Below are 21867 nucleotides of genomic sequence, written 5' to 3'. Positions count from 1 at the left end.
TGTTCCGCGGAGCGGTAGCGCCTTTCCGCCTGGCCCTTCCCTCCGCGACCCTGGTCCCCGCTCCCGTCCGGGCGCGAGCTGCGGGGCGAGCGCTGGAAGCCCCTCGGCGCCGGGGGCGCGGGCGGGGGCGCGGGCGGGGGCGCGGGCGGGGGCGCGGGCGGGGGCGCGGGGCGGGGGCGCGGGGCGGGGGCGCGGGGCGGGCTCCCGCGCCGGCACATGGCCGCAGCCGCCCCGCGCGCTCCCCGAGGCGCGGCGCCCGGCTCGTCCGAGGTCCGTCGGCTGCGCCCGGCCGCCCCGGAGCCCCGCAGCGGCTGAGCGGGGCCGTGCCCGCGCCCGGGCGCCGGGATGCGCGTCCTGCTCGTCGTCCTGCTCTGGCGAGGTGAGTGCTCGGGGCGGGGGAGCCCCGCGGCGCGCCGACCCGGCTCCGAGCGGCGGTGCCCGCAGCCCCCCGGAGGGCGCTCCGCGGGCGCACATCTGGCGCGGGGGCCCGCCCAGTGGCCGGGGGCGCGCCTCGCACAGCTGGGCCCGGGGGCGGCCGCGGGCTGCGGCTGGTTCCCGGCGGAGTTTGGCCGCGAACGGTCCGAGGTGGAGGGCCTGGGCTTGGGCTGGGCGGGGGCGGGGGCGGGGGGTGGTTGGGGTTTGGTTTCGGGAGTATCTCTGGGGCAGGCGGGAGAATTGGGGGAGGGAGGAAGGTTTCTTCTGGAATTTCTGTGCCAGGTTCCTGGGGGTGGGGGGGGAGCTTTTTTGTTTCAAACAGGCGCCTCGAGGGCTCAGATTAGAAACAGATGTGTTGGAGGGGAGGCGCAGGGGATGGAGGAAGAGGCGGAGGAGACGAAAGGTGGAGAGGGACAAGGCAGGACCAGGGAGATGCCCCGGCGAGGGCTAGAAGACCGGGAAGCCCAAGGGGTGGGGAGCTCGAGAGGAAAGAGGGGAGAAGGGGAATATGAAGCAGAAGCGCAGGACGGGGGAGATGGGGCTGCAGAGGGTCAGAAAGAAGGAAGAAAATGGAGTGCAAGGGAAGAAAGAGAGGTTCCGGGGCAGAGAGGAGAGCTCTCGGGGTGTCCACCTGGGTGTGAGAGAGGCCCTGCGGCACATTCTCACCTGGGCGGGAAGCAGGCAGGTTTGCAGGACAGGGCAGGACAGCAGTTGCACCAAGGATGTGTGTGGACAAGAACTGACAGGAGGACCCGGAGCATCCGAGGCCCGGGGGCCCTGGGGGCCTGGGGGGGGGGGGGGCAGGAGAGCCCAACAAAAACGGTGACAGGCGTTGGACCCCGTGCGTGCGTGCCGGCTCCCCCCCACCCCAGGCCGAAAAGTTAGCCCCGGGTTCAGAAAACCCAGGAGCCCGCTGGGTGTAGTAGAGTGCACGCTGCCCAGGGCACCAGACCTCCTGACCACGAGTCCTGGTTTCCAGCTGCCCAGCTGGGTGATCACGGACAGCTCACCACCCAGGGCTTCGGTTTCCTTAGCTCGAAACAAGCAAATTAGATGGTTCCCAGATCCCTTGTAAGCTCTGACAGCCTAAAACACCAGGGGTGTGCGGGGGCCTGATGTCTAGAAAAATCCCCACACCAAAGTGAAGAAGCAACTAAAAAGCCACCCTGAAGGGGACTTCTAGAGCTCGCTTTCTCTCTTTTGTTCTTAAGCTTACAAACTGACTAGGCCCCAAGCACGCCTTTCTAGGCCAGCCTCAGGTCAGCAGTCACCCGGGTGGATTAGCCTCAGCTGTCACTCAGGTGGGGCAGGTGGGCAGCCACTACCTTCTCAGCTCCTTCAGATACTGGCCGAGTATTGCCAGACTGCCCCTGTGCACAGCTGGCATAGCTGGGTGGCACCTTTGTCACCTTTCCTGGCCTCCACCCCGCTGTGAATCACCAGATGTTCACTGGACTCAAAAGTTCAGAAACGCATCCCCCCCTTTACTAAAAACAGCTGGGATTCTTTAAGTACTTCTGCTGAGCACTTGATATGAACTGTCTTGTTGAGTCATTTCTCCCTCACGCCGGTCCTATTGGCTGCGCACTGTTGTTTGCCCCGTTGTACAGCTGAAGGAGTCAAGGTGTAAAGAGGTCAGGTAACTTGCTTGAGGCCATAAGCTCCTAATGAACAGAGATGGGATTTGAATGTAGGTTGTTTGCCTTGAGAGGGTGCTCGCTAAAGCGCCCCATGTACAGCCTTCTGTCCCTACAGAAGGACTTAAAGGTGTTCCTTGGAGTGGCATCTGGTGTAGCCCTCTTCGCCAAGGGTGAGAGGTCAAGGTGAACCTGCCCTGAAGGAGGGGTCTGGGCAAGGGATAGAAAGCTCAGCGAAAGGAGTTTGAACCCCTGCTCTATACCAGGGATATAGTGGAAAGTGACAAGTGGAAAGTGACAAGTGACTTTGTCCCCCACGGTCAGTTGAAATCAACTGGCCGGCCTTGCTAATAGTCATCCTCTTGGTTCATGAGAAAGAGGAACTGGCGAGACAGCATCAAAAGATGTCATTGGAAAAAAAGATGTCATTGGTTCACCGTCCCTTCTTTACTGACTGCCTGCTGTGGGTGACCGTTCCTGTGGGGAGAAAACAAATCTGTTGGGCTGATAGTCTCTTATCATAGAAGCTGCCTCTCACGATTCCTTTGTTGATTCTGTCCTTATAAAATGAGAGCAAACGACAGGCGACAGGCCATGTGGAAGAGAAAAAGGAGAGCACAGACTTAGCATTCTGCGCAACTGGATGTTTGTCACTCACACCCACTATTCAGCTTTTGCCACATCTGTGTTCTTTGTCAGACATGCTCAGGCTCCTGCCATCCGAGTTCAAGTGAAAAGTCACAGAGTCCATAAGCTGAAGGATCCAGACAAGGGACAAGGCAGGAGACCTGAGGTGATGTTGGTGATCCAGAGATCACCCACGGAGGGAGAAACCCTGGAAGGGACCCCTCTATGCCTGACATTCCTTCCTGGGTTGGAAGGCCCCAGGGAAGCACTCCTGTGGGTGGGATGGACCTTATTTGCTGAGCGGTTTTGAGCCCTGGTATGCCTGGCACTCTAAGGAAGCCAGAAAGAAAAGCCTCAGAGTTGCCTGAATCCTAAAATCGGCTACTGGTCCCTTAAAGGGACAGTTCCAGGGCTGCTTATGATCGCTGCTGGCATGATCTCTGGCCTTTTTTTTTTTTTTTTCTTTCTATAGAATGCACAGTGCTGAAGGGGAGTTGGGAGGGCTCAGTGTTCATAATCTGAGCAAGGGTGGACCCGTTGACCTCATGCTTTCTGGACCTGCCAGTGAATGAAATCAAATGCCACACCTCTCTGATGTGAATGAACTGAGAAATGTTCTGAGCTCCATGGAGGAGAGAGAAGGGATACTTCACAGGCTTCCCCGGCCCCAGTCCCTCCTCTTACCCCTTGCCTTCTCCCCCCACCACCCCACCTTGATGCTCAGGTCCTCATTTCACCTTAAGATCTCACTTGGACTTCTATGATGGCCACTATATTGGCCTCCTGCCTGAACCCCCTTTTCTACCCTGGACTTTAGAATCTGGCAAACTCTCTGGGTTCTTGTTCTGACTCTCTTGTCCCTAAAACACAGGTAAGGAGATCTTTCATTTAAAATTTCTATGATTCTAAAAAATAATTTAAAAAATAAATAAATACAATTTCTATAATTCTATGACCTTAGTCTCTTCCTTCATAAACCTTTGGAAATCTCCATTGTTTATGACATTGAGTACAAACACTTCATTCTCCTGTTAGATGCTACAGTGTCATTCACAACTCTGTTCCTCCCACTCCAGGCAACTCTGCAGGGAATTGAGATTCTTTCCTGTGCCCTAAACATGCCCCGTGTTTCCTTCCGTTTCTATGCTTCGGTTTATGATAGTCTCTCCACCAAAGATGCCCTCTAACTCTCCACCCTGAAGATCGAAATCATGCTCACACTCCAGATCTCACCCCAAATACCACTTCCTCCATATGCCTATGCACGATTTCCCCCAATCAGGATATACTTTCCTTCTTTTGAGTCACAGTAGCCTTTCTGTTATGTGGCTTTGCGTGATGGTGATCCTAATGCTCATCTAATGGCCCAGTGAGAGCCTAAGCTCCATGCAGACAGGGTAGTGTCTCATTCATCTGTGTGCCACTTTCAGTACCTTGCATAGACTCAAAGCTGTGGGCCAATTGTTAAGATACTCAGATTTTTTAAACATTTGGAACACTTAAGGTCAAGAGGCAAAGGATTAGGAGGATTGCTACTCTATGGAATGACGCAACTGTAAGGATCCCAGTTGTGGGTTGTTGTTTTTTTTTTAAGATTTATTTATTTACTTGAGAGAGAGTGCACTAGTGGGAGGGGCAGAGGGAGAGGGAGAGGGACTCTCAGGCACACTCCGTGCTGAGTGTGGTGCCTTACATGGGGCTTGATCTCATAATGCTGAGATCACAACCGGAGCCAAAACCAAGAGATGGATGTTCAGCCAACTGTACCACTCAGATGCTCCACACATAGCCTAGTTTTAACTCAACTTCCTTTTGGGCTTTCTTGTCCATTTATACAAACAGGACCAGTACCTTTTAAAAAAATTATATATAGAACATCACATGCACAGGGACCAGATAATATATTTGTTACACAAACTTATTTTGTTATAGGAAGGACATTAGTACCAGATTCACGATAGATTTCTTCATTGAAATTTCTACCAGGGTGGGAAGGAGCTTTGTTTCCCAGAAAATGAATTTGAGGAAGGCTTGACTGCATGGTCCATTGGTCTGTAGTTCAGTGACAGGTCTCAGTAGGATTCCATGCCCTGCCTTCATCTGCCTTCATCTTCCCACATTAATGATGATGGCCATAACAATGATACATTCCTCCAGTAGGCTCCTGTCTTGTCTCATCCTATTTTTGTCTTGTACTCAGCTGGGCAGTATATACATGAGTGTATTTCATGAATGTACCTAATGGTAATGAACTAGATAGACATTTTTAAAAGGTGGAGCCAAAGATTGTCAGAACTGGGGAGAAGCTAAGAGACTGTCTAAAAATGGAAAGTTCTTTTTTTAAATTTTATTTATTTATTTGAGATAGCATGAGCATGAACGGGGTACGGACAGGTGGCAAAGGGAAAAACAGACTGTCCACTGAAAAGGGATCCTGATGTGGGGCTTGATCCCAGAACCCCGGGATCATGACCTGAGCTGAAGGCAGATGCTTAACTGACTGAACCACCCAGGCATCCCTAAAAATCAAAGATTCTTAAAATTTGGAATCTCAGACCCCACTGAGAATTTGATGAAAACCACAAAACTGCTTAGAAAAAGACACATACGTTGCATTTTGTCGAAACTTCTAGGGACCTCCTGATGCCCTTCCTATCAAGTGAATCCTTGATCTAAACCTATCCCCCCACCTTTTTTTTTGAATATTTTATTTATTCATGAGAGACATAGAGAGAGAGAGAGAGGCAGAGAAATGGGCAGAGGGAGAAGCAGGCTCCATGCAGGGAGCCCGATGTGGAACTTGATCCTGAAACTCCAGGATCACGCCCTGAGCCAAAGGCAGATGCTCAACTGGTGAGCCACCCAGGCATCCCAAAACCTATCCCTTTTTTTTATGATGAAGAAACCAAAGTTCAGAGAGACTTGGCTAAAGTTAAACAGCTAGGTTCATAGAAGGGCCATGACTAGAACCCAAATTCCATAATTTGTCCTATCTCACATTCTTGAACTAGAAAAGTCTCTCCTTCCTTTTCAGCTCGTGTAGTCAAACTTCAAGATCACAATTGCTCTTCAGATGCTTCAGTTAAATGAGCTAAATGCTGAATAATTGGCATTGGTTTTTATGTTGAGAAATTGCCTGAAAAATAGGGCAGATGTCGTAACATTTCAAGTTAGCCATCCTAAGTGGAAATCCTGGAAACTTCTACAGTGTCTTGTAGAATGTCTGCTGTATTCTGGAAAAAGGATTATACCCAAAGTTCCAAAGGGGTGTGTGTGTGTGTGTGTGATAAGGAATAGAATGGGAAACCAATAGCTCTAGCTACTTCATAATTTTGCTAGGTTATTCTGGGAAAGTCCTACCACTCTGAGCTTCAGTTTCTTTTTTTTAAGATTTTATTTATTTGTTCATGAGAGACACACAGAGAGAGGCAGAGGCACAGGCAGAGGGAGGAGCAGGCTTCATGCGGGGAGCCTGATGTGGAACTCGATTCCAGGACCCCAGGATCACACCTTGAGCCGAGGGCAGACACTCAACCGCTGAGCCACCCAGGTGTCCCATGAGCCTCAATTTCTTTTGCTGTAAAATGAGATTATTAGATTAAGGTTATCTCAGTTTCCTTATACCACTAACATTGTCTGATTTTTTTTTTAAATTCTGAGAATTTGCTGGTTGGTCTAGATGTGGTAGTGTTTAGGAACATGTGGGTAAGCATGGCAGTATCTGATTCTTTTCAGGCACTGTCCACTCATGGCAATTGGTTGCATATGATTATAAATCTAGAGGGGCCAGCTACCTAATGTGAAGAGAGCAGTAGTAGGACTGTACTGTAGCACTGTTAGCCAGGGAGCATCATTTCAGGTCATGGTAGATGGTCAGCGACCTATTTCCCAAGTTTAGTAACTGAAATATTCACCTAAAGGACCTCATCCTAAGCAGAGTTACCTATAAAACAGGCCCAAGCATGGACACCTGGCTAGACTTCTGGGTAGAGGGTCTAATGAAGCTATTTGCAAATGTTAAGCATTTCCCTCAATTTTTAAAATTAAGGCATAATTCACAGATAATAAGGTGTGCCTATTAAGTGTGTGGTTTAATGGGTTCCTTGCATGGTTTGAACTTTTGGTTGGGTTTTGAAATATGAATTGGGTATTATTAGGTTACTTATAGTATCTGAGAGAGGATTATATGAGTAGGATTATTATGACAGTAGAATTCATGTCTAACATTTGTACAGGGTTCAGCAATTTACAAAGTATATTAACATACTTTACCTCATCTTTAAATCACTCTTTGAGGGTAAATATCATTGTTATGCCATTTTTCAGATAAATAAACTGAGGCTTAGAGAAACCGAGTAAGTGTCTCAAGATTACCCTGTTAGTAAACAGCTAAGCCAGGACACAAACCTAGCACCTCGGATTCCAAAGACCATCTGCTTTTCGCTTACCAGGAGGGACATAGTTCTTCTGAAATCAAGGCTTCTGTGTTACCAAGAAGCAGAGGCTTTGTATATAGGATGCCAAACAATAAATCCCACAGTGGAAAATTCAGTGAGAACATTTATCACCTACCCCCTTTCTGCTATCTCATTCAAATGGTTCATCTGGTTTGTTTGGGTTAAGGATTCCTGCATCTATCCTTACAGGGATTACTAGCTCTTCTGATTAATCAGAAGGCTCTGGTAGTAATCAAGGTTATTGTGGACACCTTGCCCTGCTGGGGGGGGTTAGGTTCATTAGCTATCCTAATTAGTATACCATCCTGAGCCCGTGGGTGGTGATGGTGTAGGTTTGGGTATGATTGCCCTTTATGTTGCTCTTGTAGTTAAATTCCTGTTTCCACCAGTTTTGACTCCTTTGCTCCCCCCTCCCCAAAAAAAAGAATGCAGACTGTACCCCTCAAAAAAAATCTAGTTATCTGAACTTCCTAACTGTCTGGATTCTGGAAAAACCAAAGTTTATTTCCTTTGGCACCATATAGACCAAAGTGGGAAGGAATGCTGAACTCAAACAACCTTTATTTTGTTAGTGACAGTCAGCCGGGTCGCTGGGTGTCTAGCGTCAGCCAGAGTCTGGCGGTGATAAGATTGAAGGCTGCTTCGTTTCAGTAGAAATCGGGGGAGAAAGTGGTTTCCTTTGTGCCTACGGGGAAGGGGAAAGGGGGCAGCCATCCTCAGAATGGGTCCCCAGTCAGTGGGGAATATGGGGGAGGCTTTTCTGAAGCGAGGCCGCAAGGGGGATCTGGAGAGGTCAGGTCAGAAAAGCAACAGGAGAGAAGAAGGAAGAACTAGAAATGGCAGAGAATGAAGAGCCAAGCCAAACCATGGAGCTCTTGGCCTTCACCGAGCAGCTTCTCCGAGCTCATGCTGCCTCATGGATGGCATCGGCTGCTCCTTGGCCTCCCTTCCACATTTACACAATTTTGACTTCCTCCACAGGCTCTCACAAAACAGTTGTGGAAGGGAGGCTCCTTGTCTGCTTCAGGCCCCGTACTAGGCTCCCAGGTCACACGAAAGGTGCCATTTCTACCATCTCAGAACTCAGCCCAGTGGGGGTGACGTGTGCCTGAACAAGGAATTACAGATAAATGAAAGTGCTAGTAGCATCCAGGAAAGTACCAAGATTTCTAGGAGTCCCAAGGAGGAAGGAGCTTAATTTTGAGCTGTCTTGTGGAAATAGGGTATTTCTTCTCTGTGGGTCTTCAGGGACTGGGCCTGATATTCTTGCGTCCCTCACGGCACTTGCACATCGTGAGGCTGGTGCTAAATAAACAGCTGGTGGCTTGCTGGCTCACCCCCCATCATCATCAGAAAGGATATTTAAGCGGTGTGTGTCCTTGGCATTCAGCCAGGTGCTTCCTGGAGGGATTGAACCTCCTAATGTCCTTGCCTTTTGAAAATTATGGTCTCTTTCTTTATCACCACCTGCCAACGACATAGCTACCTCTGCTTCTGCATCCCTCCGGGGATGTTAAAAAAAAAAAAAAAAAGAAAGAAAGAAAGAAAGAAAAAGGGAAAGATATATCGATGAATTTGAATCTCTTAATTTAGAATGGTAGTCTGCTCACCCAGGGTTGTTATTGGTATTTGTCTACATGGAGAGCAAATGGGATCAAGCCAAGAAGGACTTTATTGTTCCAAAAGAAATCCATTGTATTGAGCAGAGACTCGGCCCCGCCGTCGTCTTCCTTTTCTTGGCGGGAGGGCGGGGAAATCAAATCTTGGAGGGGGAAATTGCTTTGTGACTTCATTGTTTAAATTTAGGCTTGGGTTGGTCGGCATCGTTCAGACTTGGAGCAATGAGCCTCTAACCCAGCCTCTGTCACTTTTCATTACTTCCAGTGACAGTTCCAATTATTTCCAATCATTCTTCAAGGGAAGAGCAGGGGAGGCTTCTGTGGGGACCAGCAGTGGAGCAACTTCTGTAGGGGCCCGGGCCCCGGGGCCCTGAGACCCCAGCGTGGAAGTGCCAAGATGCCACTTGGGGATCACGTGACCTGCCCCCGTCCTGCCCCTGCTTTTCTCCCCAGTCCCTGCATCTGACACCAATGGCATAGGTTTGTTGCGACAATGAACGAGGTAATGCATATAAAGGATCTCAACGCCCTGCCTGGCACAGAGTAAACGAATGGCTGTGGTTAGGACCCCGGCTGTCCCTGCTGGGGATTGGGACAACGTGGGGATCTTCTGTCTCAAGTCAGCGGTCACCAGGCCAGCCAGGCCAGCCTTGGGAGCTTCAGCCACGACCGCTCCTCCACCCTGCACACAGGTTCCTAGATGTCCTTCGGGGAATGTCGCCCTGCTCCGGGGCCCTAAGAGGTGCACAGAACCCACCTGAGCCCCGACTGGCTGCCTGCTGCTGGTCTGGGAGGGGGACGTTTTGTGTGGCTTGGCTCTGGGCAAGAGGTGCCCTCCTTACCCTGCTGGGCAGACAGTCTGCAGGCCGCTGGGACCGGTGCCGCAGTGTGCACGCCTTTCCCAGGCCCTGCCCTCCCTGCCACACGCTCCCGAAAGCCCGTGCCAACCCCGGGCTGCCCCGGCCAGGCAAGCACCCCATGCCCCATTGCTGCTTTCGGTGCTGGGTCATGTTTTATTGAGCATCTATTGTGTCCTCGGCATCGCGGAGGGACTTTCCTACGAGTGATTTCTTGTATCCTCATAATAACCCGGGAGGCAGGAATGACCCCATTCTTCAGAATGTGGAGACTTAAGAGGTCAGAGGTTCTGTCCTATGTTCCATCTGCCTCCTGCCTCTGCACTGATCTGGGGAAGATGGGAGCGCAGAGACAGGCGGGTGGCACCCAGGCGAGTGGCGACGCACAGGCGGGACACCACTTGGGGACCCAGGTGCGCCCTGCCTTTGAGTGTCTTTGAGGACGTGGCCTTAGAAGGAGGTGTAAGTCCCTGCATTTTCCACTTTTCAGGCAGTCATTTGTCCCAACCAAAATTAGACTGCAGTGTGCCCAACACCCACATTCAAGACGTGTTGAGTTCTATTTCCTTTTTAAATTTGGGAGGACAGGAAAACCTCAAGGTGAGAAGGAAAATGTCTGTTTTTTCCACTGACCCGAACAGCAGAGAGGGTGACATCCCTCCTCATTAAACAGGGCGAAGCCGAGTGTCCCAGATTTCTGCAGACCTAGAATTCCTGCTCAGAATGATCCTGGGGCCAGGCAGGTAGAGTCTGGGTTTCCAGCCGGGGCCTGCTCTCCATCTGCTTCCCTCTGGTGGAGTTCCATGCCCCGGCTGCTCCGGCCAAGAGCCACGACGACGTGCGGCAGCCTCCCGCCTTCCCCTCTCCACCCGCAAAGGAGGAGCGGAGGAAACGGGGCCACCTCTCCGCAGCCACCCTCTCTGCTCCACTGCCTCTCACTCCCTGTGCCTGGAGTCCTGCAGCTTCCCAGGCCCTGAGCAATCCAGCGACAGTCCCTCCCATGCCTGCCACCTTAGCCTGACCTTCCCCTCACTCTTTCTCTCTCATTTTGGGCCTGGTGTGTCCTGCTCTCAGATCTGGCATGGAACGACCGAGAGGCACAGAGAGAGAGAGAGAGAGAGAGAGAGAGAGAGAAAGTTATAGAGAGATGAGACAGAGGGAGAGCCAGAAAGAGAAACACAGAGATAGACGCAGAGAGAAGGACAGAAGGAGAAAGAGAGACGAACAGAGCCAGGCAGAGACATAGAAAGACAAAAAGGACACAGAGAAACAGAGATGGGCAAAGACAGAGAGACACAGAGACACACACACACACACACAGAGAAAGACGACACAAGTGTGCACTCTGTAAAGCTCATCTTTGGTGTGCACTTTCCCTTTCTGTCCTGCATCCCACATGCCCACATTCACACCCACACTCTCTGCAAAGAAGCCTCCCTGAAAGGGGGGTGCTTTGCCCCCCTTTCGGCACCCGCTTACCTTTTTTTTTTTTTCCCGCCTACCTTTTAAGACCACAGGCTGCACCATCGTGTCATCCGCAAAGGCTCCCCTGATGGTCCCAGGCAGAGAGCGCGGCCCCCCCCTCTGGAATCCCATGGCACCTTGTTGCTCCTGTTGCAATAGCTAGGCCACATCATGCAATGGTCTGGGGTTCTCTGTCGGTGCCGTGGGACTGCGAGCAGGGGATAGTATCGTACTGTCTGTGATACCAAGCCCAGGGGCTGGCACTCAGTAGGTACTTGGAAAAACAGGTGAATGAGTGAACAAACTTAGGAATGAAAAAGTTAATGAATGTAAAATGAAGCTTATAAAAGTAAAGATGTGAACTTTTCCCAGAGTACCTGGGAAAGGATTTTATTTTATTTTTTTAAGGATTTTATTTATTTATTCATGAGAGACACCAAGAGAGACAGAGGCAGAGGGAGAGGCAGGCTCCCTTCGGGGAGCCCGATGTGGGACTCAATCCCAGGACCCTGGGATCATGACCTGAGAGGAAGGCCGATGCTCAACCCCTGAAGCCAACCATGTGCCCCTCCTAGGGTATCTGTAATGAGGATTCTTTATCATCAAAAAGACCCCAGTGAGTGCTTGCTTTGGCAGCACACAGACTAAAAAACACCCCAACGAGGAAGTGGTCATCGTGGGCAGGGAACAGAAGATGGTGGAAGTGTTTGCAGGTAGAGTGGCCTCGAAGTCCTACCCCCTGGGAGGCCGACCAGGACCACACTGAGCTGCTCCCTGGAGGGCCTACACCCTCTCTCTAAGGGGATGGTGAGAGATGCACGGTGAGCAGGTCCACAGGTGGGAGGTGGCAAGACACCCTGAAAACCCTCTGCTTTACATCTCGTGGTGGGGAGCCTGTAGTTGTTCAGGCCTTCTACACTTTGGTGATTTATTTTCCATGTACTGTAATAATTTGGGGAACACGTGGCTTTTCCTTCCAGCATAATCTGAACTTTTAGCTTCATTAGCGGAGAAAGCCAACCCAGCCATGCTGACCGGCTCATTTCCTGGCCCTTTCTAGGCCCTCTGGGGGTCAATGGCTCTTTCTGGGGCACATAGAGTTGAAAGTCCTCCTTTGCTTTCCTTTCTCCTCTATCTTGGTGGATTTACCCCACGCGTCACTAGCCAGCGTGGTATCTATCACTGAGGCATGGCGAGCAGAAGAAACACAAGTCAGTCAATGATCACAGAAAGCACTGGTGGGATTTTAAAGATATTTTTATTTCATTTGTTTTGTTTTGTTGTAACTTAATTTTATTTTATTTCCAGGCTTAGTGCTTTCACATGTTAGCTCTCCATGACGGCGTCATGAGGCAGGTAGTGTCAGCCTCCATTTTATAGAAAAGGATCAGAGGTTAAGGAGTTTTCCCTAGTTAGTAGCAGAACCAGAACAAGAAACCAGTTCTCCTGGCCCCCCAATCATTGCCCGTCCCACTCCTCCACAGGCCTGGGAGCTCCAGCATCCCACAGCACTCAGCGGTCCTCTTCACTGCTCCCGCCCTGTCCTTGGTTGTCCGCTAGCCACCAAAGCTCACCGAGTGTGCAGAGTGGAACATCGTTGCCAGATATGGCTATTTACTCTGGGAAGGTTTACGATTTGATATGTATGGTGACCAACCATCCTGATTTGTCCAAGACTGAGGGGTTTCTCAGGACTCAGAGTGCAGGATTTTTAGCACCAAACCATGAAGGTTCTGAGAAAGCCGGTCTACTGGTCAACCATCTCACTACCCAGAGTCTGGTGCTCAGACTAGCAGCAGTGTTCTCTCAGGGGGCTGGTTAGACAGGCAGCGTCTCAGGCCCCACCCCAGACCCACTGGACCGGATTCTGTAAAACCTGCCCAAGATCCCCACAGAACATTAGAAACGTCTAAGACACTGTAGAGGGACGCCTGGGTGGCTCAGCGGTTTGGCGCCTGCCTTTGGCCACGGACCCGGGATCAAGTCCCACATCGGGCTCCCTGCTCGGAGCCTGCTTCTCTCTCTCTCCCTCTGCCTATCTCTCTCTCTATCTCTCATGAATAAATAAAATCTTAAAAGAAAAAAATAAGACACTGTAGAGCAGGACCTAAGGCGCCTTTGACAGGGGTTGGGGAAATGGAAGGTTCGCACCTGAGTTACCTGCCCTGGGAAAAGCTTGGCCGTAACCTCAGGTGATGTGTGTTGACACCCAGACAGGTGTATAGGCCGAGGAAGGAAGGAGTCAGGAGTCCCACGTGTGACCCACTTGGGGTGAAAGGCTAGACTTGGCCTAAGCTCTTCTGTGTGAGATGCTGATGTTCTTACACAGGCTCTGAAGTTTCCTGGACTTGTCCTCCCTCTGACTGGGGAGAGGCTGGCACTGTCAGGAGGAAGGCAGCACATTTAGCAGAGCGCACGCATGGGCAGCAGCAGGCTCTGCTCCTGGGGCGGGGGACTCAGACACCTGAAATAAAAGCACAGGGCCGGGCAGCTGGGTGGCTCAGTGGTTTAGCGCCCAGGGTGTGATCCTGGAGACCCGGATCGAGTCCCACATCGGGCTCCCTGCATGGAGCCTGCTTGTCTCTCTGCCTGTGTCTCTGCCTCTCTCTCTGTGTCTCTCATAAATAAATACAATTAAAAAAAAAAAAAAAAAGCACAGGGCCATGGCACATAACAGAGCCACATGTGGCAAATAGCAGACTCCGGGGAGTTATTTCCTGAAGGAATAAGGGTGCTGTAAAAGCAGAATTCTGAGCCCGTGTGTTTGTTTCCCTGTTTGGTATCTGGCTCCTCGTCTCCAGAGCTGAACACAGCTTCGCAAACGAGAAGTGATTGAATCTGTTCACTCCAGGAGAGGAGGTGGTGGCCAGCTGCGCATCCGTCTCAACAGCTTCCCTAGACCTTGGCTTTTCTCAAAGGAAGCTTGAGTCAAAGCCATGGTTCAAGTCCTTTTCGTGATGGTGGTGGCCTGGTATCTTCTGTGACCTTTGTGCTCTCGAATCTGACTGGCTGACGTTAAAATCCCAGGCACCAGGTAGGGAAAGATGTTTGTCTTTCTGGGCTGCCAGAGTGGCCTCAGATTCCAAGAAGCATAACCCACATTTGTCAACTTTCTCTCTATTCCAAGCCACACGCCCAATAGAGACTTGGAAATAAGAGCAGCCCCAGGGACAGAGTGACAGGCGGGCCTGGAGATGAATGTGTTCATCCGTTCAGTTAGAGCTGTTTCAGCCAAAGCTGATTTCTGGCTGTGATATTAATCCCACCCTGACACCAAGAAAACAAACCATCACTTCTCTTATAATAGGGAGAGATGTCTCTGACCTAGGCTGATTGGGTTCGGAACCATTTCTTCTGTGCATGTTGTTTTCCCTGGGATTTCAGAAGGGCTTGGTTGTGGGTGGATTTTAGAGAGGATACAGGGCCCCTGGTTGGCTTAATGATTGAGCATCTGCCTTCGGCTGAGGTTGTGATCCCGGGGTCCTGGGATCAAGTCCCTCATCCGGCTCCCCGCATGGAGCCTGGTTCTCCCTCTGCCTGTGTCTCTGCCTCTCTCTGTGTCTCTCATGAACAAATAAATAAAACCTTAAAAAAAATAAAGAGGATACAGATTTCCATTATGGAGCAAGCCTTGTGTGCTTGGTGGGTGGAGGTGGACCTGAACATGACCCAAGACCCCTCTCATCAAAGTCTTGTGGAGGCGGGCACCAGAGTGCCAGAGAAAGGAAATTGGTGAAAGATGTGGGTCAGGACGTAATCAAATGCCATAATGTAAATGCTTGGTGCAGAAGTGCTTGCTCCCGGAAGTGAATGGGAGTTTTGGAAAAGGATAGTCATTAAGGTGCAAGGTCTTCTGCCCACAGTGGAGCAGAAACGTGCCCAATGTGAGCTGAATACACAGTGGCTTGAAGGCGCTGTCTCTGGGGCTGGGGATGGCAGGAGGCTGGACAGATAGACTGGGGCAGAGGGGGGGCGGGGTGCAGGGGGAAGGACACGCCATGGGGGGCAGAGACCAACATGAAATAGCTGTTCTGTCTCTGGAGAGACCACACATTCTTGGCTTACAGGCCAATTTGGGGGCCTTCCTCAGGTGGTGTTGAGAAGTGACCTTGAGCAACCCACTCTCTGGGCCTTGGTTTTCTCCCTGCAAGGGCGGGGGGGTGATGTTAATAGAGAGTTTCTGGGTCCTTCCAGCTCTGCAGATGGAGGGCTCTGTGCATTCCTCCGTGGGAGGCTGCAGCCCCAAGTGATTGGTGTTGTTCTCACCTGCGCCCCTCAGCCCGGGAGCCCCTAGGCTTCCTCCTGCTGGTCTGGCTGGGCCCCTGCTGCTTTCCCTTGCCCTAGAATGGACCCCACACAGCCTGACCCTGCCCGGGCCTCTGTCCCCAAAGTCGCTGCAGGCTCAAGCTCTTTGCATTTGTTCTCCCCTCCCCCAGGGATGCTCTTTCCCCTGATTTTTGCAAGGCCGGCTCCTTGCCTTCCAGGTTTCAGGGCAAATATGGCCTCAGTGAAGTGTTTCCTGAGCCCCACCCGCCTCCCTGGTCCAACCAGAGCTCTGCCTGCCAGCTCTCACGTTACCCTGTTATATTTTCTCCCTCACATTTATCACAGTCTGAAAGATTCTTTTTACCTCCGTTCATACACTTTGACTGTTCATTTCTACCAGAGTCTGGGCTTTGCCTGTGTCCTTGACTTCTGTATCCTCAGCCCTAAGAACAGAGCTAGATGCTCAGTACAGGTGCGACGAACAAACACGTGTGCCCTTTCCTGTAGGACCTGGCTGGCGACAGAGAAAGTTTATAGATGCCAGAAGTCATTGAGGAGCTCCTGTTGTGTGCAGAGATCATCGTATACATTATCGTCACTCTACTGACGATGGGGGTCTATGGGGGCCCCATCTTACGGAGGAGAACATGGGACGCTACAGAGGTCAAGCTCTTGGCGAAGGCTGTAGAGCTAGCACGCCATGAGGTTAGGATTTGGCCCTAGGCAGTCTGACTGTCAGGCTGGTGCCATAAATTAAGTACCATTCAAAGCCGCTAAACCAGTGTTTCTCAGACTTCCAGGTGCTTATGAACCACTTGGGGATCTTGTTAAAATCCAACTCTGATTTAGTTGGTCTGGTGGCGGGGCGGGGTTGGGGAGAGTGGTAGACTCAGATCCTGTTTCCAAGTTCCCAGCCAGCGCTGCTGGTCCGGGGAAAATGCCGCTCAGGAAGGAAGGGAGAGATATAGGGAGAGAACCAGGCTTGCAGAGATTAGGTGGGTTTCGTTAGACCCTATGGATAGTTAATGGCCGAGCTGGGACTCCAGCCCAGTGTCCCCACTGCTAGCCCCAGGCCCTTCTGGCAGCTCACCAGTCCCAGGCATCTGGAAACGTGTACGTCTTCAAAGACTGTTTGCAGGCATGTGGCCACCCGAATTAGAGACTGCAAAGGCGGGGGGGGTGGGTGCATGATCCTGGCCTCTGGCCCAGCGGGTCATGGCCAGGTTGGTTGCCACTGGCCTTCCCATGACAGGCCATGACAGTTCTTCCTTCGAGAGACAAGAATGGTTCTCTCAGAGCTTCTAAACTTCCTCCTAACACGGCCTTGACGTGTGATCTCCAGCACACCCCCTACCACTCCCTCTGCTTCACGGGGCAAAAATAGTGCCCTTACCTCAGATTTACCACATTCCCTCAGGATGCCAAAGGGTTTGGCATGATAGCAGCTTTTAGAAGGAGCATCAGCTCATTTGTGCAACCTCCACCCATCCCCACCATTCCCTGTTCCTTTCTTCCTGACACATAAGATTAAATGAAAACTTGTTGAAAACGTTGACATCTGTCTGTTCCACCCTCCACCCAGCAGAAATCCCCTTCTGGAAGATGATCATCTGTCCTTCATTGGAGCGAACAACAGGAAGCTCAATACTTACAAATGCTTCCAATCTGAGAGACCTCTTACCGTTGGGAAGGACTTTCTACTCTGAGCTGGAGTCAGCCTTCCTGGAAACTGCCCCCAACCAAGGCTGCAAAGATTAGTAACCGCCACAATCGCCTTGCAAGCGAAGGGGCCTCCACTTTATAAAGTGATGTTTTAAAAGCATTTATCAGTGATGGGCACTGTGCTAGACATTTTCTTTTTTTTTTTTTTTTTAAGATTTTATGCATTTTTTTGAGAGGGAGCAAGAGAGAGCAATCACACAAGTAGGATGAGATGCAGAGGGAGAAGCAGACTCTGCTGAGCGGGGAGCCTGACACAGGGGCTTGATCCCAGGACCCTGGGATCATAACCCAAGCCGAAGGCAGACACTTAACCACCCAGGCGCCCCAGTGCTAGACATTTTCATATACGTGTCACCTGATGCACTACTCACAACCACACCTGAAGTGCATAGTATCAATCTCTACTTTACAAATATGGAAACTGTGCTTGGAGGGAGGGGTTTAAGTGACTAATCCCAGTACACAGCCAGTAAGTTGCAGAGACAATGTCCTTTCTAGCACATTGGAGCCATACATCCTCCTCCTACCCCTAAAGTCCTGTTAATAGCTGATAGAAGTCTTTTCACGTATGTCTCCCCTCCTGGTCTGCTCTTTCTGAAACAAGCCCTCCAGTTTCCTTGAACTGTTTTCTCTAGTTATCATAATAGTAGGACCAACCATCCTTAACTGAAGTCATGACATGTGCCAGGTACCCAACACGTAGACTGAATTAATCAGAGCCCTAAGCTATCTCCGTTTTATAGATGTACGAGATGCCGGAACCCAGAGAAGTAATTTTTTTAATGTCACTCAATTAGTAAGTGACAGCAAGCTAGGATTTGAGCCTGGGTCTCCTAGACTGTGAAAATGACGGAAGAGGTGGGGGTAAAGGGCTGTAATGAAGACACCGGGAATCTGAATGAGAAATGACATGAATTTGGCTGTTCTCCCGTCGTAACTATCTGTATTGTGTTGGCACGCTTGGCCTCCCCTATAGACTAACTTAGCTAAACAGGGCCCTTCAGCAGGGAACCTGATCTGTGCAGGAATGTGGGGTCTGGAGGTATTGAAGGCATTGCTCTGGGGAGGGTTTTTTTTTTTTTTTTTCAAGATTTTATTTATTTATTTATTAGAGAGTGTGCAAGGGAGAGGGCTGCGGGAGAGGCAGAGAGAAACTCTCAAGCAGACTACATTGAGTGTTGAGTGCAAAGCTGAATGCAGGGCTCGATCCCATGACCCTGAGATCATGACCTGAGCTAAAATCAAGAGTCAGATGCTCAACTGACCTAGCTATCCAGGCGCTCCTCTGGGGAGGTTATTTGACATCAATCCTAAGTACTTAGAAAAAAAACAGCCTCAATTATTGAGATATACCAGACATAATAAATTGCTCATAAAGTATGCAGTTTATTTTTTTTTAAGATTTTATTTTATTTATTCATGAGAGACATAGAGAGAGAGGCAGAGACATAGGCAGAGGGAGAAGCAGACTGCTAAGCAAGGAGCCCAATGCGGGACTCAATCCCAGGACCCTGGGATCACCACCTGAGCTGAAGGCAGATGTTCAACTACTGAGCCACCCAGATGCCCTAAAGTATACAGTTTATTATGTTTTGGCATATGTATATGCCCATGAAACCATAACCATAATCAAGATATCTTTTAAAGATTTATTTATTCATGAGAGACACAGAGAGAGAGGCAGAGACACAGGCAGAGGCAGAGAGAGAAGCAGGCTTTCTGCAAGGAGCCCAATGCAAGACTCGATTCTGGATCCCGTGAGCTGAAGGCAGATACTCAACCACTGAGCCTCCCAGTCATCCCAAGATATTTTAAAATACATGTCATAAATCCAAAAGAATGGCAGCCCTAGTAATGAATTTTTGTAATAAGTTCTGATCTTCATGGCGGGTAGTGGGGTTAGGGGAGAGTAGATGAAAGCCATTTCAGCCATCTGAGAGTGAGCCTCTGTCTCTGCATTCAGAGCCCTTCCCTAGATATCTTCACTATTTTGGGGGGTGTTTTGCTCCCTTGGAAGCAGTGTGTATTGGGGGCGGGGGTTCAGGTGGCGGGAACAGATGAAAACCCATCTCCTGTCCTAGGAAGCCTTGGCGAAGGTGTAGACCCAAATGGTCCAGATGGGGTAGGACCTTTCAGCCTCCTAGCTGTTAATGCTACCTTGTGGTTTCTGATGTCTTTTGATCCAGAGCCCACATTTCCAGCCCTGTTTGACATCTCTGGCTTCCCATGGACCTTCCATTTGGGTTCAAGGAAAAATTAACCTTCAAGTTCTTGGGGCTGAAAAATTCAGTAAAATGGAACCCAGTGGGGTTGGTCTTGTGGCTCAGGCCCCAAATTTCAGAGTTCTCAATCCAGCAAGAATGAAATGATCCATCAGAACCTCTAAGAGGAGACTCAGAAGACAGGAGCTGCAGGGTCATGTCCACTTCCCATCTTCCCAGCCCTTATCTCTGCCTCCTGAACCCTCACCCCCAATACACACTGCATCAAAGGGAGCAAAACATCCCAAAGGAGTGAGGATTTCCAGGGAAGGGTTCAGAACCCCTTGCTGTAGGACGGCTGAAATGGCTTGAATACTGTCTTTACCCTAAGATCATCCTTATTCCCCCCAGTTGAAATAATCTGTCCACGCTAAACTGCCATAAACTTTCCATTTTGTCAGCAAGCACCTTCTACCCGTTGAAATACAATTGTTCACACGCACGCACATCTTCTTTCACTGTAAGCTCTCTGAAGGTATGATCCTGGTTTGATCCCTCTTTGCATCCCCTGCTGTGTCGAACTCCTGGTACGCAACCATACTTGCTGAACAAATGAATGCATGAATGACTCACCTGTCCTAAGCCTCTGGGAACAGCTGTATTGCTCTGCAATGGTTAGGACTCAGAACTGAACGTACATTACCCTGGTGTCTCTCACAGTGGACGTCACATGTGAAGTATTACACCCAAAATGGTGATTCTCACTCGTGTGATATAAATAGAGCCAAGGAGATACATGCTCTGTCTTCTTTACATACACTGTTAATTCTAAGTGAAGGCGAGGCTTGGCTTGACGAGCTTGGCTCACAGTGGGAAATCAGGCAACCTCTCCAGGGAAACAGGGCTCCTGCCTCCAGTGGTTCCAGCAGGTGCAAATGAGCCATCAGAACAGATAGAAGGGGAGAGAGAACTACTGTTCTGAGCAACAGGGTGTAGGTCTCAGCAACTGGGGTCCCAGTTGCTCAATCTGGACCTTGGAAAGAAGGCTACAGAGCTGTGGTGCTCATGGGCCACCAGTCTAATTCCTTATCCACAGATCTCCATGCCTCGCAGACAGAAGTGGAAAGGTGGTTAAATTGCCTTTAAGTCATTCAAAAAGGAATTCATTTACAAATTAGAAAAAATTAGATTTTGTTTCTCAGACTTTTCGATTTTAGGGAATATAATAAATTTGGGCATGAAATTGGGGCCCACTTTTCAAATATGACTGACTACAAATAATTAAATAAAAATATAAACTACTATCATGCAGTTAAAATTGCTCCTAAAAAGCAGTGGGATTTCAACAACAGTAATAACAAAAGGACAAAATGACAACCATACAAGAACAACTCCGTCTACAACAACTAACAGACTGAGTGCTAACTATATGCTGGGTGCCATTCCAAGTACTTGACTATTATTTTGTTGATTATTTTGTTTTACACCATACATATTGCATCATTTATGTTTTGTCTTCCCCATGAAGCTATGAAAATTTCATCATGGGCCAGTGGTATTTGCTTATATCCTAGATTTAGGAAATCACCAGATGAGGGGCGCTTGGCTGGCTCAGTGAGAGGAGTACGTGGTTCTTGATCTCGGGGTTGGGGGTTCAAGCCCCATATTGGGTATAAAGATTACTTAAATAAATAGATTTTTTAAAAAAGGAAAGAAAAAAGAAAATCACCAGATGAGAAAACTTCATGAGGCAACTCACAGCCGTAGGAGTCAAAACTTCTACAAACTTTAAAGTTTGCACCTGATGCAGAGTCCAGGCTGTGATCCTTCAGAGCAGCTCTTTTTGCAGGATTCAGATGATAAACATCTTCCTCTGAAGTTTCTTTGATATATGGGATCCGTTGAGGTCTGGTTCCCCTTGCAGCTGAGACTCACAAGCTGGCAGCCTTTATCGACAAATGCAGTGGCCCAAGTAAATCACAATCCAGCCACAGCTAAAGTGCTTCCAACTACATTTGTGGGTCATGAAAGATGGAGGAAATGCTACCACTTTTGCAAGATAGAGCCTCCCCCTTCTCCCGCCCCTTTTCCTGCCTGAACTTTCAAAAGCTTAATATCCCACTATCATGTTTCACAATGAACACAAACCAGATGGTTTAGGCCAGGGGAAAGAATGCTGGATTGAGTAACAGGGTATGAATTAAATAACCCTATACAACCATTAAAACAACAACAACAACAAAAACCAACCCTAAGTGTTTCCTAATTTCTAGATTAAAGGAAATCCACGGGGCCTGAAATAGAAAGAGAATATAAACCATGTTAGGATGCTCCCTCTAGGCAGAAGGGCCTTCCGCAGAAAATGGACAGGCCTGCAAGGTCATCTACTACAAAGTCTCCCCAGAGACCAAACACATCTTCAAAAGAAGGAAGCAAGTGGGCGACTCTGTTATTTATTTTTCCGAAGCTTAATAAATCAGCTCAAGGAGACCCAATGTCAGGCCCAGATGAGAAATAGTTCATTTCAGGAGATAGCACTTTCGTATCCAGGTGGAAGAGGTGCCAGATTCAGGAGAGAATGT

At 49.6% G+C, this 21867-nt stretch overlaps 1 protein-coding gene across 1 annotated transcript in view; it reads left to right on the top strand.

The window, feature by feature from the left end:
- Positions 1–254: 254 nt before the first annotated feature.
- CLMP (CXADR like membrane protein) overlaps positions 255–21867 on the top strand; it is a 99063-nt gene continuing 77450 nt past the window's right edge. Inside the window, 1 exon segment of the mRNA XM_072822426.1 lies at positions 255–379. Coding sequence (XP_072678527.1) covers positions 346–379 — 34 coding nt within the window. The 5' untranslated portion in view covers positions 255–345.

This window comes from Canis lupus, chromosome 3, assembly GCF_048164855.1.
Source record: "Canis lupus baileyi chromosome 3, mCanLup2.hap1, whole genome shotgun sequence".
In the NCBI taxonomy this organism is placed as follows: Eukaryota; Metazoa; Chordata; class Mammalia; order Carnivora; family Canidae; genus Canis; species Canis lupus.
Note: the sequence above shows the minus strand (reverse complement) of the source record. Positions and strands in the feature narration are given on the sequence as shown.